Source organism: Pezoporus occidentalis, unplaced genomic scaffold (genome assembly GCF_034315485.1).
Source record: "Pezoporus occidentalis ecotype Australia unplaced genomic scaffold, CSIRO_AGI_Poc_V1 ctg54, whole genome shotgun sequence".
NCBI lineage: Eukaryota > Metazoa > Chordata > Aves > Psittaciformes > Psittacidae > Pezoporus > Pezoporus occidentalis.
Window position 1 is genome coordinate 5,083,023 of NW_026915877.1, and position 15,924 is coordinate 5,098,946.

The 15,924-nt window shown below is 52.4% G+C and overlaps 1 protein-coding gene and 1 long non-coding RNA gene across 3 annotated transcripts; both read right to left on the bottom strand.

Moving 5' to 3' along the window:
- Positions 1-4,142: 4,142 nt before the first annotated feature.
- Positions 4,143-9,965, bottom strand: NR4A2 (nuclear receptor subfamily 4 group A member 2). Of its 2 annotated transcripts, none has more exons than XM_062637828.1 (8): positions 9,699-9,965; positions 9,042-9,164; positions 8,005-8,870; positions 7,348-7,477; positions 7,171-7,259; positions 6,545-6,747; positions 5,817-5,995; positions 4,143-5,719 (listed from the first exon to the last, which is right to left on the bottom strand). In XM_062637828.1, exons 3-8 carry the CDS (start codon positions 8,866-8,868, stop codon positions 5,463-5,465), a joined length of 1,722 nt encoding a protein of 573 aa, XP_062493812.1. In that variant the 5' UTR covers positions 8,869-8,870; positions 9,042-9,164; positions 9,699-9,965; the 3' UTR covers positions 4,143-5,462. The 2 variants fall into 2 exon arrangements, with proteins under 2 accessions (XP_062493812.1, XP_062493811.1); XM_062637827.1 differs by having other exon boundaries at positions 7,096-7,259; positions 9,699-9,964.
- Positions 9,966-10,490: 525 nt separating this feature from the next.
- On the bottom strand, positions 10,491-14,752 carry LOC134173576 (uncharacterized). The gene is made up of 3 exons (XR_009968296.1): positions 14,657-14,752; positions 11,245-11,325; positions 10,491-10,820 (listed from the first exon to the last, which is right to left on the bottom strand). It is a non-coding gene; the product is annotated as an uncharacterized LOC134173576 (long non-coding RNA).
- Positions 14,753-15,924: the final 1,172 nt, after the last annotated feature.

Sequence of the window (15,924 nt, forward strand, 5' to 3'; positions counted from 1 at the left end):
CAGATCCAAACCATTTTTGCATGGTTTTTTTGAGAATGGGAACACATGGAAAACACTTTTTGCCATTTATTTTACAACCGAATTACAGATACATTTTATTGTCTACAATTCTGGGTTGTCATAGTATACAGTGTAATTTGCATGGAACATTAAAATAATAGAATAATTAAAACTTTGTCTTGCTGTCTCTTTGTAGAAAACCAAGTTAGTCAAGAAAAAATTAGCTAAGTAACATTATTTAGTATTTATTAACATGTGCATGCCCCTATGCCTTTAATAAGATCTGCAACGAGCATTAAAAGCTATTTTTGCCGGTGCTGTAGAGCAGATTTGTCCTATTAAAGCCATTACTTCAATCACCAAACCTGAAGTGCTGCGATTTAGAACATTAACCCAGCACACGCAGCAATCACCACTGCTGCCGAAAACTGACTGTAACAGCCACCACCGCAGTGAACCGGAGGGACTGAGGCCCCAGCTCTGCCAAGAGAGGTTACACACATAAGCTGTGTGGCTACATAAGAAAGTTGTTCAAGTATCATTTCCCCTAAACAGAAACAGGAAACTCTTTCTGCATCCTCAAAGCCACTCCATCATGAAAGAGGGAGCTGAGGATAAGAGTGTTAATTGACCAAACCACCCAATAACGTTATAGAAGTTCTCTCATCTTAGTGAGGGTCCCAAATTTACTACCGAGATTTGGTGTCATACAAAAAATATCGTATACAGGTGTGGAATAAAAATTAGAAATTATCTGAATAGACATGAGGCCTATTCAGCTAAACATATTGTTTGCATTTATCCAAAACTAGTTCTATCATCACTCACTTGGTAGCCTGGCACGTTCTCCATCTTACAGAAAACACTGCACTGGCAACTCGAGCAATCGCAAATCATCTTGCTGAATTAAGCAGGGCAGCCGTGCTAGCACTGTAATAAACCAAATACATTTATATTGCATCTGCATTAAGTTCTAGTTGTGCAGAAACCCCTTGCCTCCAGATTTTCACAAATCTGTATGCCTGACATGGGTTTTTTTGCAGGAGAACACAAATCACCTGTTTTGTCAAAACCAGCTCTTCCAATCCTACTTACACCACATTAAAATGTAACAATTCCATAATTTACCTAGAAATGCACTTTAAAATAAAATAAATTAAAAAAAAAAAAAAATCAAACAACCAAAACAACCCCAGACCCACAAAGCTGATGTTTCTTTGCAGATCGTTTGCCTCCAAACCAGCCCAGACCACAACAGTCTGGCAAAGGCTACTACTTACTACTAAAATAGGGGAGGAAAGACAGGGGGAAATCAGAAAAACAGAGAGAGAGAGCACACCATATAGAAAATGTCAAATATGTCAAAACATTCATGAACACCAACATCTCCCTCTGCACCACAACCAGCTGTAAAGGTTACGTAGGGCTAACGTTTCAGCAAGTGCAGATTATGCAGCAGTGGGTTTACTTATACATAAAAAAATCAGCTACAGGTGCATCCAAAGTGTTTTCATGTATGCAGCCGGCACAGAGATTTCTACCATCACAGAAAAGTCAGAAGGGTAAAATCACACAAAACATGAATTTTCCAGCTTTGACACAAATTCCTCTTGGCTGCTCGCTATGTATGTGACATATACAATGAGGATAATTAGGTAAAAGACTAAGAAAGCAAATGTTGCTGATTGCATTCCAAAACTAATAAAGCTCCTACACGGGTCTCGTGCCTGCAGTAATTCATCTTCCTGGTGCTACGCTCAGGAAAGGTGGTTTCAGAATACGTCGCGACACTTTCTTGTCCCTAAGTCACTGATGGTGAATTATATCGGAATTACCTCAGATGAGCACAGTTTTATGGAACTTGAAGCGTAACACATGCAAGGCATACACAGCATTACCCAGGCCCCCAGATAAATGGAGCTTAAATTAAATATCTCAAGTTGAATACAATGCACTGTATAAGCAAACACCTGCCCTGAGCTCATCCCCAGTTTGTTTGTCAAGTGTGTAAAACCTGGTGTGCGTGGGGGGAAATGACACCTTTGTGCAATCTTCTCATCCTTCCACAGCAGGAGGAGAAAAGTGCCCAGTGTGGAGAGAAACAACAGGACCATCCACCACAGACCCGCATGGGCTTTGCTGGAGATAGAAATGTGACTTTTGGATAGAAAAAGCATGCAACAGTGTATTGAAGGATTAACTCTCCTGCGGACAGTGCAATTGTATGAGAGAGGGAAAAAAGTGAGGTTCAAATCAACCCAGTGGCCTGATAACAAACTACAAAAAGGAAATCCTGAGGGAACAGAATGGAACGGGTTTTGTCTGCTTTCTCACACTAGACGAACAGAAAAAGCAGTAACAGGTTTTATAACCAGCACAGAACTAAAATAATTAAGACAATCACTAATCGAAAACATTGTAAGCTTGCAGAAATAAAACCCTTTCATAAATCCTCCTAGTGATACTACCACTTAAAAACTACTCCTTCAGTTCCATATTCTGTGTTGAGCTTCCATTACAAACATTTTCTTAAGTGTCTCCACACAGTGCTTGCTTCTTTCCTTCTCTTTCTCCTTTCCGGGGGTCTGCAGAGCCAGGAATGACACAGACTCCTCTCAGGGAGCCCCGAGACTCTGGTAGCCCTTTTCTCTCGGCCCTGCCTAGCCTGCCGCAGGAGACCCCCTGCCGCGGCACGCCGGGCACCGCGACGTGGCCTCCCGCGCCATCCGTGCGGTGCCCAGTGCTTGGTACCCAGAGATTAGTGTCCAGCCCGCCCCTGGTCACCCCGGTACCGCGCCGGGCCCACCAGTTGGTAACCGCCGGAAGAGGATAAACCCCGACAGCGAAAGGAAAGAACCGCCGGGTGTGAGGCGGCTACTCCGGTGGGAGGGCTCCTACTCTCCCCCAGCTGCGGGTCATTAACGGCGCTGGAAAAGTTCTCGCCGAAGCCGCCTCGGGGAGCATTCGTTCAGGGAAAGCAGCTGGTGTTAGAGGGGAAACGGGAGCGGCAGAGGCTGCGGTGAGAGCTGAAGTCCCGGCAAGCTCAGCCCCGCGCCGGCGGCAGCACTGAGCTCCGGGAGACAGCGCCCGACCTTGTCCCGCGCCGCACCGCTCACCGGCGGCTCTGGCTGATGGCCCCGTCTCACGGTTCTTCTTACGAATCCCTCGCCTAACCAACAGCCACCAAGTCCCTATCCGACAAACCCAGGGAGTCCCTTCCACTAACCCAACCACCCACCGAACAGCTCTAGGGCTCGCAGCTCCCCCGCGCCTTCCGCAGCTAACCGGGGTACCGACGGGCCGCCGACCGCAGCCCTCCGACGGGCCAGCACCCCGGGGATCACACACACACCCACTACGGCAACGATTCCCTTGCTTCCGCGGGTGAGCGGTGGGCGCGGGAGATGCGCGGTCCCTGGCTTCCCCACATCTCTCACAACCCGCATTTGTCTCCCGTGGGTCTCTCCATGGCAAAATGATTTCGGGGTTTGCACTTTATCCCCCCGGGCATTTGATTTGATTTTTTTTTTTTCGTGGCGCAAGAGGCTGAAGTCTCCTAAATCCCCAGCCGTGCCGACGGAATCGAGTTCCCTCCTCCCGTTCTGTCCTCTTTCCCGGGACACCCGTGCAGCGTTGAGTATCCCCGTCTCACGCCAAGCCCCCTTTCTCCCCGTGCCCCCCGGGAAGCTCCTCAGCGCTCAGTGGAGCCGCCCGCTCCGGGAAGATTCCTGGGAACCGGGACTATTTGGGAGGCAACGAACGAGCAGCCCAGGCGCAGGCACCCCCTGGCCGAGCCCCCCCTTTGCTACGCTATCCCCGAGCTCCCGGGGAGCCGAGCTCGGGGTCCGCGGTGAAGGCGCTCGCCTCAATGGGCGGTCTGGGGGTGTCGGGGCGCCGGAGGGAGCGACGCGGGGGGGAAGAACCCACCTCCGCGCGGCGGCTTCTCATCTTCCTCTTCCTCCCGCGAAGCAGAGCGCCGGCGGCCCCGCGGCTGGAGGGGAACCGCCAGCTCGCCCGTCTGTCCGTCCGTCTGTCCGTTCGTCCTCGGGGCGGCTCGCTCCGGCTTCGGCACCGGCACCGTCCCGCGTGGGGGAGGCGGGAGGCTCCGCTCCCCACTTCGGCGGAAAGAAGGCGAAATTCCATTCGTTTACATGTTTTATTGTTGTAAACATTAAAATCGTCTTTCTCAAAGAAAGAGTTATCGAGAGGGAAATAATGAAATAAAACAAATAAATCAGCGTTTCAAACGGTCGTACACCACGGGGGGGGGGGGGGGGGGGGGAAGGCAGTGACTCGTACCGTGTGCCACACCGGAAACGTACAAAGAAAACCACCACAGAATATGGCAATATTAAAAATATTACTCGAACGTAAAATAATATATTAACCGACAATTTTAGACATAAAAAACCGGAACAAAACAAACCAAAAATTCAAAGTGCTCAGTAATTTCCAGGGAGTTATGTATATTATAAGCACTCTGGAAACAGTCAAAAGCTGCTGCATGCAAGATTTGTTTAGCTTTAGACAACAAAATAATCAAGATATAAACTTCTTTTTTTAATCAACATCAACAGTACATACAACACTTACAAACAAGGGGTGTCGGACGGTGTTTACAAACACGATGTGTCCCACTGGGGAGGAGTTCAGGGTTTGTAATACTTGTGCCCACCTATTTTACAATTGAGAAAATGTTTGAAGCTTAGATAACTACCAGTCTTTATAAAAGCTAACAGACTACATAGTGTCTGAAATACTATTTATAGAATATAGACATTACTGAAATAGCAAGTGCCTATAACATTGTCACCCTAGAGTCATCATCATGCTTTCCTGGTACAGAGAGATTTAGTTTTCTTTCTCTTTAGTCTTTCTGTTTTTTTCTTTTTTTTTTTTTTTTGCAAACACGTTTAGCTTTTATTTTTAATTATTTTTTTAGAATTGTTTTCCATATTTCTTCGTAAATAGGCACAGAATAATTTTTAAAAAGCCAAACTGCATCTGATAAATTTACAAGCCTTCGCCTTCTTTAATGACATGCCACCCACGTAACATTTAGGTTGTGTATATATTACAGCTTTCTTTTACAGCAGAAAACTTTAGTCTTTAGGAGGGTGAGACTTGTGGGTCACCTTAACACTGTCACTGTGTGAGTCTTAGCTGCGTTGCCAGATATGTTCATCTTTTTAATCAGAAGTCCTTAATAATAAATTCATTTATAAGCTGATAATAAAAAGTTTATACCATGGTGTTGTGTAGTCCATGATCTGCATCCATGATGGCCCAGAGCCAAAATGCCCGCTCAGGTTCTGCCTGCAGGAGTTAGCAACACTGGTCACTGGTTTGGGGGGGGGGGGGGGGGAGGTGAGCACCCAGGGGTGCCACTAGGGGCCCAGGCCAAGTCCCCTTCAGCCAGGTGACGTTTCTCTTCAGTTCAGTGCAAGTGCACAGGAAGAGTCTTAAAAAGGTAAAGTGTCCAGAAAAAGTTTGTCGATTATTGCTGGCGGTGGCACCAAATCTTCCAGTTTCAGGTAGAAAATGCGCTGCAGCCCCTGCGTGCAAAGCGTGCGGAGTTCGGGGAGCTTCCCCAAGAGTTTGGACAAGTAGTTGGGGCGATTCAGCCCCCCATTATTAAAAGTCACATGGTCTTTCAGACAATTCACAATCTTGTTTTGAAGCTCTTCCACCCTCTTGGGTTCTTTAAGCCCATGCCGCTCTGTAAAACAGAAGAATGTGGGAGGTTATGGGTGGGAGAGGGAGAGGAAGGTGGCAGGAGGGGAATGGGAGTTGCCAGGGGGCTGAGGGGCACTGACCTGTGACCATGGCCAGGGCAGCGATGCAAGAGAAGGCAGAGATATCGATGTTCATGTTTTGCAAGTTGGAGGAAAATTCAACAATGGAATCAATCCACTCCCCAAAGCCGCGGACGCACTGCAACCGGTGCAGGACTACCCCGTTGCAGAAGATAAGCTTGCCCTCCACTGGGTTTGACCTGGAAGGAATGTGACATCCCCAACATGAGCAGATGAATGAATGAGTAAAAAGGAAAAAATCAAATAGAAAGAGGAAGAAAAGAAAGAGTAGGAGAAAAAGAGAGAAGGACAAAAGATAAAGAGGGAAGGTGAGAAAGACGGAACAGTGGGAGAGAGAAAGGAGAAAAGGGGGGAAAGAGAGAAAGAGGCAAGGGGAGAAAGAAATAGACAAGGGGGGAAAGAAAGAAAGAGGCAAGGCATGGAAGTGTTAGAGCTAGAGATAGGTGGAGGCATAGAGATATAGAGATAGAGATATAGAAATAGAGATGGAAAAATAGAGAAGAGTAAAAGAGAATAAAAGAAAAAGAACAGAGAAGAAAGATTTAAAAACAAAAGGAAAAGAGAAGATGGGGTGAGAAAAGCTAAACAACTAATTACTTGAAGAGCAATAAATGAAGGATTTAAGAGGCACCTAATTACTGAGGAGTTAATAAAATGCAGATCAGTGGACCCTGAAAGGATCTGATTCCATAACGGCCCAGAAGCCCCCCTCGGGTCCAGGCACTCACCTGTATGCCAGCCGCAGCACAAACAGCTCCAGGAAGGCAGATTCGAAGAGTAGGTCCTGGTCTGTCTTTGGGAGGTCAGTGAAGCCAGGGATTTTTTCTGCCCATCCTCGGATGATCTCCATAGAGCCAGTCAGGAGATCGTAGAACTGCTGGATGTGCTGAGTGTCATCTCCACTTATCTGGTAGTCGGGGTTAGCCTGGAACTGGAAATCCATTTTGAAAAGCGCTTAATGAGGTTCTCTAAAGTATATAACCCGTGAAATTGCTAGCCCCGTTTCTAGTCGGGGAGCTGGGTTTTTACAACAATTAAACCTCACTCTGACCAGGGAGGAAATTAGACGTTCTGGGGCAATTAATCCGGTTAGGAGCAGCACTCCAAGGCGGCCGCTCTCTGCACACAGAGGCCAGTGCGTGCATGGCCTGTGTGCAGCCACAGGCAGAGCCCCTGCCGTTTGCCCCAGAGCTGGCCCAGGGCAGGGGGGGGCAGCCGGGTCACCTCTCCCGGGCCACGGGGCGCAGGTAAGTCCCTACGCGAGCTCGGTCCAGCTTACCCTGGAATAGTCCAGGCTGGTCATAGCCGGGTTGGAGTCGACATGGGCTCTCACCAGCGCACTGATCAGACTCACCGGGGGAGAGGGGGGAGAGGGCTCCTGGGGGCTCTTCGGTTTGGATGGCAGGCGACCCCTCCGGCCTTTGAGGCTGTCTGTGCGCACCACTGCAAGAGAGACAGGGCTCAGCCAGGGCCCGGCGCGGTACAGCCCAGCGTGGCTTGGGAAGCACGGCTCCCACAGACTCACACTCACCCTCCTTCACCATGCCGACGGCCAGGCACTTCTGGAAGCGGCAGTACTGGCAGCGGTTGCGGCGGCGCTTGTCCACCGGGCAGTTCTTGTTGGCCAGGCAGACGTACTTGGCATTCTTCTGCACTGTGCGCTGTGGGGGGGACGGGACCAGGCAAGCAGCATCAGTGGTCAGGTCCACAGGTCCACTCCTGGGCCACCTCAATCTCCCCAACCTCTGTCTTTACTTCTTATCCCCCCCCCCCCCTTTTTTTTTTCCTCCTTTCTTTCTTTTTTTTTTCCCCCCCCCTTTCCCAGGGCATTTAACAGGAGAAAATTGATAGCGTTAACATTTGAGCTAACCTTGCAGCTCCTAGCTGTGTTTTATATGCCAAGAGGAGGAAAGGAGACGCTCGGTAAATACAAATCCGTGGGCATTCATATTATTTACATTCCTTGGAGACCTCCTCTATTTAAAATGATAAGATTATTCAATCAGGATGGTGAAATAAAGAGATCACTTAATGTTACCACAGGGAATTCTGTTCCACATGGTTAGCTCAGACGCAGCTCTCTGTCCTAACCGATTTCCGTCTGAAGGGGAAAGCGGCTGCTGGCCCCAGTGCCCCCCCGCTGCCCTGCCTGTCACCCGCTGCCCATTGCCGATCACCCACAGCTCACCTTGAAGAAGCCCTTGCAGCCCTCGCAGGTGCGAACACCATAGTGCTGGCAGGCAGCGTTGTCCCCACAGACGGCACAGAGCCCCTCGTTGGAGGGGGACCCCCGTGAGGGTGGCGAGGGCACCTGGCTCTCCAGCAGCTGCGGAGCATGGCCCAGCTGCAGCCCCGGGAAGGCCATGGAGGGCTGCTTGCGAATGGGGTTGGGGACTGCAAAGGCCTGTCCGTCCACGGTGTGGTGGGCCCCGGCTGGCTCGGGGTTCATGGGGACATGGAGTGGCCCGTCAAAGCGCATCTGGCAGCTGGAGACAGGGGTGCCGGGGGGCGACTGCTTGAAGGAGAAGAGGGAGAGGCGGGAGACAGGCGTTTTGCGTTGCTCGAGCATGTGCGTGGTGGCCACATAGTTGGGGTGGAAGTTGTGGAGGGAGCCAGGGTCGTCCCACACGGGGCCGTGCTGCACCTGGAAGCCGGGCGTAGAGGGGGTCGGGGGCGACGAGGGCTTGTAGTACACGGAGCCTGAGTGGGACATCATCTCCTCGGACTGAGAGGGGAGGTGGCCGTGCTGCTGGTAGCCATGCATCTGAATGTCTTCCACCTTAATGGAGGACTGCTGTCCGGAGAGGGGCATTTGGTACAAGCAAGGTGGCTTCACGTCGTAGCTTGTGTTGTAGTTGTCCATAAAGGTACTGAAGCTGGGGAGAGAAGTGGTGGCAGTGATTTCAGTGTTGGTGAGGTCCATGCTAAACTTGACAAACTCCGGAGTTAAGAAATCGGAGCTGTATTCTCCCGAAGAGTGGTAATTGTAGCTCTGGGAGGCCGGGCTGGCTCCTTGAGGCGAGGACCCATACTGAGCCTGAACACAGGGCATGGCTGGAAACGAAACATGGTCATGTACACTCGGCCGCACAACGCGCTCCCTCCGCCCGCCCCGTCTCGTCCCGCCCTGCTCCGCGCCGGACACCGCGATCCACGGCCGCCGGGGGGGAACGGGGTCGGCGGCGAGACCCCCCCTTCCTCACCGCGGGAAAGAACCGCACAAACCTTCAGCCGGGTGAGAGGCGTTTTCGGGAGAGCCGAAGGCGGACAGCGTCGGAGCTCAGCGGGGAGCGGAGTTTCCGCGGCTTCAGAGCACGAAGGAGGGCTCCAGCCTGCCCGGCGCGCTGGCTGAAACACAGACACACCGACCGGCTCTTCAGGCGTTACGGGGCGGCGGCGGAGCGCGTAGAGTCCCTGGGTTGGGCTCGGCTCGGGGGGGGGGGGGCTTTATAAATTGGGAGGAAACTTTCCACCGGCAGCTGCGCTCGGCTCTCGGCCACCGCCGGGATTGCCCCGCGGTGTCAGGTGGAGACAAGCCGGTCCGGTTTTCCGCCTCTACCGGCAATGCGAGAGGCGCGTCCCCCGGGGGGAAGCCGGGCGAACAGCCGAGGCTCTCGGGGACCGCGAGCCGCCGCCGGTGCTGGGAGAGTTGACAGCCCGCACCGGGCAGCCCACGGGTGACACGCGGCCACGGGCGGTCAGTCCCGGGCTGGAGAAACGCCGGGCGCGCCGCGGCACCCTGCTCCCACGGGCGATCGGCGGGACGGGAGCGCGAACGCGCCGCCGCTACCCCACGCCCCCCCTCCAGCGCCTCGCGCGTGGAAACCCGGTGTGAGCGCGGGAATGGGGGCGGACGGACCGGTTGCGCGCGCGGGCACTCACCGTAGAGCGGCGGCCCGTGAGCGCATCCAAGTGCCGGGCGGCGGCAGGCAGAGCGGCGTCAGCGTCGCGCCGGGCGGGCGAGGCGGGCGGACTGGCCCTTCCCCGCAATGTGCCTTTGTTTATGTGGGCTCCCCGCTCCACAGCCAACGTGCGCCTCGAGCCCCTGCGCGTCACCGCGCGTCACCGCCGCACCCACCAATCCGCTCGCCGAGGGGCCGGCTCGGCCCCGCCCCCGCGGCAGCGCGCTCCCTTTGGTAAATTTCCGACGGTGACGTCACGCAGCGGGACACGCCCCGAGCGGGCGCCCCCTCGGTCGTTCCCCCCTCCGCTCCCACCCCCCGACGGCAGGGGAGCCCACGGCGCCGCAGCAGACCAGCGCCGCTCCTCGCGCCACGTCCACGCGCGGCACCTTAAGCGCGAGCGGGGCGTGGCCTCATTTGCATAGAGGGCGGTTGCGTCACTCGCCGGGCGAAAGGGAAAAAGTGAGAGCGGGGCGTGGCGGCGGCGCGCGTGTTCCCCACCCACCCACCCACCCCGCGTCACCATTGACGCAACCGCCCGACGCGCCAAAAATAGCGCGCGACCCGACGGGAGCTCCCCGGGGCGGCAGCAGCTCCCGGGCACCCGCTGGCGCGGGTCCTCGGGGCCTCCCCACTCTCCCCACACCCGGCTTGTTAGAGGGGAAAACCCCTCTCTGTGAAAGCGAGGAGCCGGGAGCCGCCCCACGCCGCCTTTCATCTCTGCTCCCTGCAGACGCACGCAGTGGTCCTTGTTCCACTTCCCACGCAAAACTGAAGCGGGTTTTATTTTATTCGCCCCCTGCGCAATGCCGACACGCCACCCGCGCATTCCCCATTAATAGCGCGAGTCCCAGGCAGCACGGGCCAGAGCAGCATCAGGACTCAGAGCAGAACCATATTTGTGTCCTGGACGGCAGCGTGCTCATTAAAAGCCCATCAGTCATCTTTGCTCCGCAGGGGTGTCGGGCAGCAGCCGCAAGGGGTGTTGGCGGGGTTGCTTGTCCAAAGGGGATGTGGAGGGATGGGAAGGTGTAGTAGGCTGCGGAATGCAGCTCAAACACCAGCTCTGTATTGTCCTGCAAGACTCTCCATTGCATCCAGCCTGCAACAGAAAAAGGCAGAAGTCAGGTAATGCTGCTTCCTTTCCCACAGGAAACTGAGTCAGTCACATGCACGGTGCAGCCTGGCTGCTCGCAGGTACCTTCTCCGAGATGTTCAGTAGACGCGTGCATGCAATATGTGTTCAAGGCTGGGAGAAGATGCTTCCAGTCAAACTCCATAAGCACCAGTCTGCACAGGATGACAATAAAAGGCAGCGCTCCCAACATGGCACGGCCTTAACCCAGAAAGTCAACATTTCAACAAAAACCCTACAGAGCACTTCACTATGAACAGTTTATGTGAAACTGTGATCGTTCCTCCTTAATACGTTCCTCTCGCTGTGAGTCCTCACCCTTCACACAGGCTTTTCCCTTTCAGCTCCCAATGTAAAAACTCCAACACCCAACAAAACAAACTGCTTCTACCTCCTGGTTCACTCGCATCCAGAAAGACAATCTCCACTCTGCAGTTGTGCTCTGTTGCTCCTACAGAATTACTATCGAGATCTCTCCAAGAGGAGGCAAGATGGTAAAGCTGAGTAAAGAGATCATGTAACGCTGTAAGACGGCTCTGATCTCAAGGGCTGTTTAACCGTCGCGTTGGTGGTTTGACATGCTGCTTTGGCTTCACCCCATGGTGCTTGCCCAATGGACACTGGAGGAGCTCAGGCAGTTACCCTGCACCCATGTGTGCCCTGGGCCACCAGGACCCTGCCACAGAGCTGTCACATCACGATCAGCACCAGCCAAATCACAGCAGTCCATACAGTTTGAGTATCACATAAGAAACTTACTGCAAAGGCCCTTTTAGGGATAAGTAACACACCTAATTACCATATCCTTAGAATAGATGTAATATAAATTTCATTACTCACTTAAAAGTTCTAAAGTTAACAGCATAAACTTGAAGTTGAGTAATTAAGTAATCCTTATATAGACACTTATTAAAGTATTTATACATATTATCTTAAATCTACATCTATCATTTTGCCAATTAAAATTAGGACTTTAATTGCAATTAAGTAATTTAATTGCCAATTGAACAGCAAAATTGCTAAGTGACTAATTTTAATGCCTATTTTAATTACCAATCATGACTGGGGAGGGAGCTAATCAAGCAGTATCAGAGTAATGATGTGAAAAAAAAAGGAGAACAAACATTCGAGACTACATGCTTTTAAAAAAGAACTCTAAATTAAATAAATGCAAACACAATTTTACACATGTGGTGAAATGCTGTATTTTGGTGTCTAAATGCAGGAGCACAAAGAACACATTTAATTAAAAAGAACTGCCACTCTCCTCCAGGTGCTGGTGGAAACAGGATGGCATAGATGGTCCCCACACACACACCAAGGCCCTTAGAAAGTGTTGTGGTGATCACAGCAGGAGCCCCTGTGAACACATGAGATGCCCTCAACTCCCACAGCCCAGGGTGATGGAGAAACACTGAGCCCGGCCACCACAGGGAGAGGGAGTGCCTTCCTTTCCCATTCCTGGGGCCCATTGTGTCTCTTTCCCCAAAGGAAAAGCAACAGGCACACACATGCACATCACACCTGTGTGCACACATCGCTGTGTCATCACTGCTCCACTCCCATCACTGGCTAGAAAAAGGTGGATCACTGGCATTTTTGACCTGTCACCAAGCATACTCCAAAAAGTAAAACACATCTTCCTGAAAAGCACCACCCAATGCTAATGAGGTTTTCCAGCTTGCAGCTCATTAGAACAGCTTCCATGGGATTATGCACTGCAACTGACCCCAGAGGCCATATATGGGGATCCATTCACGTGTTGGCCTGCTTCAGGCACAATTGTTTGCAATAAAAGCACCAAAATTCATGTCACTCCAATCTGTGAGCATAGGACGTTCCCAAGAGAAGTCACAGGATTTTTAAGGAACTGATCTCTGGTTGCTGTAGTACCTCTAGTAGTAGAAAGACCACCACTAGATCCCAGTCATTGCGATTCAGTTCCTGGCCACCATTCCACCCAAGCACTGCTGCTGTGAGCAGGGTTCATCATCAGCTTCGCAGCCAGCATGGCCAGACACAGTCAGTGCTGCAGCTCACACCCATGGGAACAACCAAGCATCATAAACTCCATGAAACCCCAGTCTCCAATGTTTTATTAATGCTTAGAGCCTGAACTATGCTATGTGCTGGGCAGCTTTGGGCATAATGGTATTGCAGGGACTCTGCACAAAGGAATCCTTTGTTTTGTACAGAGACAGCCTCAGCTCTCTCTCCTGGGTCAGACATGTGGGTTTGCTTCTTCTCTTCGCCAGGCCAGCAAGCCTTGGCTGGTGCCCGGTACAACAGCAGCCTCACTTGTGCGTGTGTGTGAAGAGGGTGCTGCACCAGCAATGCAAGTTCTGCACCAGGACCTTCCCTGTGTGAAAGCACTTTGAATACTTGAGACAAGTATGGGTGTCCCACCCAACCCAGGCAAGTGTTGCAGGATGATGTTTTGGGAGAAGGAAGCTTTATTTCCTCTTCAACAAAGAAAAAGTTTAAGACTTACAAAAAGGTACTGGATATTGGAAGACACGATATGTACAAGTGGCTGATTTGACTCCTATCAGGTGTTCCTGCTACAGGCCAGGAATATGTTACCCTGCCAGAGAATGAGGGGCTTAAGAGACAGATCTGGGTCTCCTGAGCACTCGTGACTGAGTATTCCCGCTCCATGAACACACATGCCACGGACAAATGTTTACACTGACATCCACTGGTGTTATCACTGAGACATCAAAAATTAGTAGTGCCACTCAGGGTGTGCCTTCCAGAGGGAAAGAAAACTTAACGTGTCTTTTTGTCCAACCAGCACTTATTTGAAGGAGGTGTGAAACCCCAAATGCAAGTTCAAGTGGGGAAGGAGGCAGGATGCATGCTCAGCACCAGACTTGCACCAGCACCTGGGCCCAGCACCACAAGCAGCTGCTGAATATCGGTGTCCTCGTGGTGGCTGCAGTGCCAGCAATGACCCCCCCTCCGGGACATACCAGCAGCACCAGCTCTGGAACAGGGAATGAGAGCACATGCACCATCCTGCTTTCCTTGCAAGCGACATATGCCATGAAGTTGCATGCTGATGTGAAGTTAGATCTCTGACTTGAAGTTAGAGCTGTCAGGGCACAGGAGTGGCTCATCACCAGGCTCGGATGCAAATGGAGCAGCTCACAAGCACCCCGTTATTTTGTATTTTCCTAAAACTTCCACAGGAAGTTCATTTCCCCTCCTTTGCTGCTCTTAGTTGACTCTTGATGCTTAGTGGTGATGGTAGAATTAGATGATACAAAGTATTTATTACTATGATGTCTATTTCTGCTCATATTCTTATTAACGTGATTATTCTATGGAAGACTATAAAGCTGTATTTCTCCTTTCTTATCGCTACCAGCATGCACGATGAGTCACACATCAGGCTCTGCCTGCTCTGACAGCTGCAAACTCACGCTCCGGTGTTTGAAGCCCGGCTCAGTTCTGCCACATCATTCACCCAACGAAGATCCATTCACCACCTCATCGTTACCTAGGTCAAGGAACCGAGGTCGCACGGAGCCACTGATCTCTCCGAGCTGAGCTGTGATGTTTTTCCTGGGATACGTTTGATTGATATCCGTCGGGGTGGAAGGCTAAACGGACCATATGGCACGTGTTGCATCCCATATGGTCTCTGCCCATCCGTGCCTAAACTCCCATTAGCAACAGCTGCCCTCCCCGCAATCCAGCTGCGCGGGAGGCGCCGGCGGAGCCGCGCACCGCCCCGACTAGTTCCTGGCCTCAGAACCTCCGCCCCGCGGCCCGCGGTACTCCCCGCCGCCCGCCGCTACCTGCCGCCGCCGCGGAGCGGGGCCCGCAGCCCGGAGCCTCAGCCCCGGGGACCGCCGGTCCCCCTCGCCTGCCGCCGCCAAGCGCGTCAGCGCCCGTCACCGTGGCGGCCCTGTGACGGCAGCGCCGCTGGAGCTGCCCCGCGTCCCCCGCCCGACCCTGCCCCGGGAGCGCGGCGAAGGCCCCCCACCTACCCCGCCGCGGTCAGCGCTCCCCGATCGGTTCGGGGCTGGCAGGAGGGGAAGTTCTGGGGGGGGTTTATCTGGATTTTTTTTTTGTTTGTTTCGGGTTTTTCCACACACCCCCGACACCGGGCTGGCCTCGCTGGCACTGTGCGGCGCTGGAGACGCTGCTGCAAACGTGGAATTAGCTTGCTCCCACTTGAGGACTCTGCATCTCTCGCTGCTGCGCACCTCCGGGCTTTGGTGTCAGCCGAGCGTCCCCTGGATGGAACCAAGCCTAGAAAACGGATTGTTTGAAATACCTTGTTACGTTTTTCTACAGAAGAGGCCACGGAGTTGCTCGAGGGCTGGAGCACCTCTCCTGCGGAGACAGGAGAGAGAGATGGGGTTGTTCAGCCTGGAGAAGAGAAGGCTCCAGGGAGACCTTAGAGCAGCTTCCAGTGCCTAAAGGCGCCAACAAGAAGGCTGGAGAGGGACTGTTTACCAGGGCAGGTAGGGATAGGACAAAGGGAAATGGCTTTAAACTGACAGAGGGGAGATTTTAGCACTGTGAAGGTGCTGAGGCACTGGCACAGGTTGCCCAGAGAAGTTGTGGCTGCCCCATCCCTGGCAGTGCTCAAGGCCAGGTTGGACGGGGCTTTGAGCAACCTGGTCTACTGGAAGGTGTCCCTGGCCTTGGCAGAGGCATGGAACTAGAAGGTTTTTAAGGTCCCTTCCAACCCAAACCATTCTATTATTCCATGATTCTATGATAAACCACACAGCAATATTACTTAAACACACACACCACCTCCACATTCATACTACGACACAGACATAGATAGGATTTTTAACTGTTTTCCTAAATTGTTTGGAAATGCCAAAAGTAATAATGACACTGCAGGGACTGTTACAGCTTCTTATTTGCTGTTGGCTTCTGAATTGCTGTTATTGGACAGAGATGCCAGCCAGGCTGGAACAATGGCAAAGCAAGCCTAAGATGGTCCCATGATCAGCATGGGCCCCTGTGCTGTCACTGGGCTGGTACAAGGAAGGTGATTTGGACAAGGCAGCAGCTGCTTGATGAGCAGGCCAGGGAAGGGACAGTG

Excerpts from the sequence above, each read along its gene's own strand:
- NR4A2 (XM_062637827.1), bottom strand. The coding sequence starts at position 8,868 with ATGCCCTGTGTTCAGGCTCAGTATGGGTCCTCGCCTCAAGGAGCCAGC. Across the intron at positions 6,748-7,095 it reads CCAGCCTGGACTATTCCAGG|TTCCAGGCTAACCCCGACTA; the intron begins GTAAGCTGGACC and ends ATGGATTTCCAG. Across the intron at positions 5,996-6,544 it reads GTGCTGCGGCTGGCATACAG|GTCAAACCCAGTGGAGGGCA; the intron begins GTGAGTGCCTGG and ends CATTCCTTCCAG.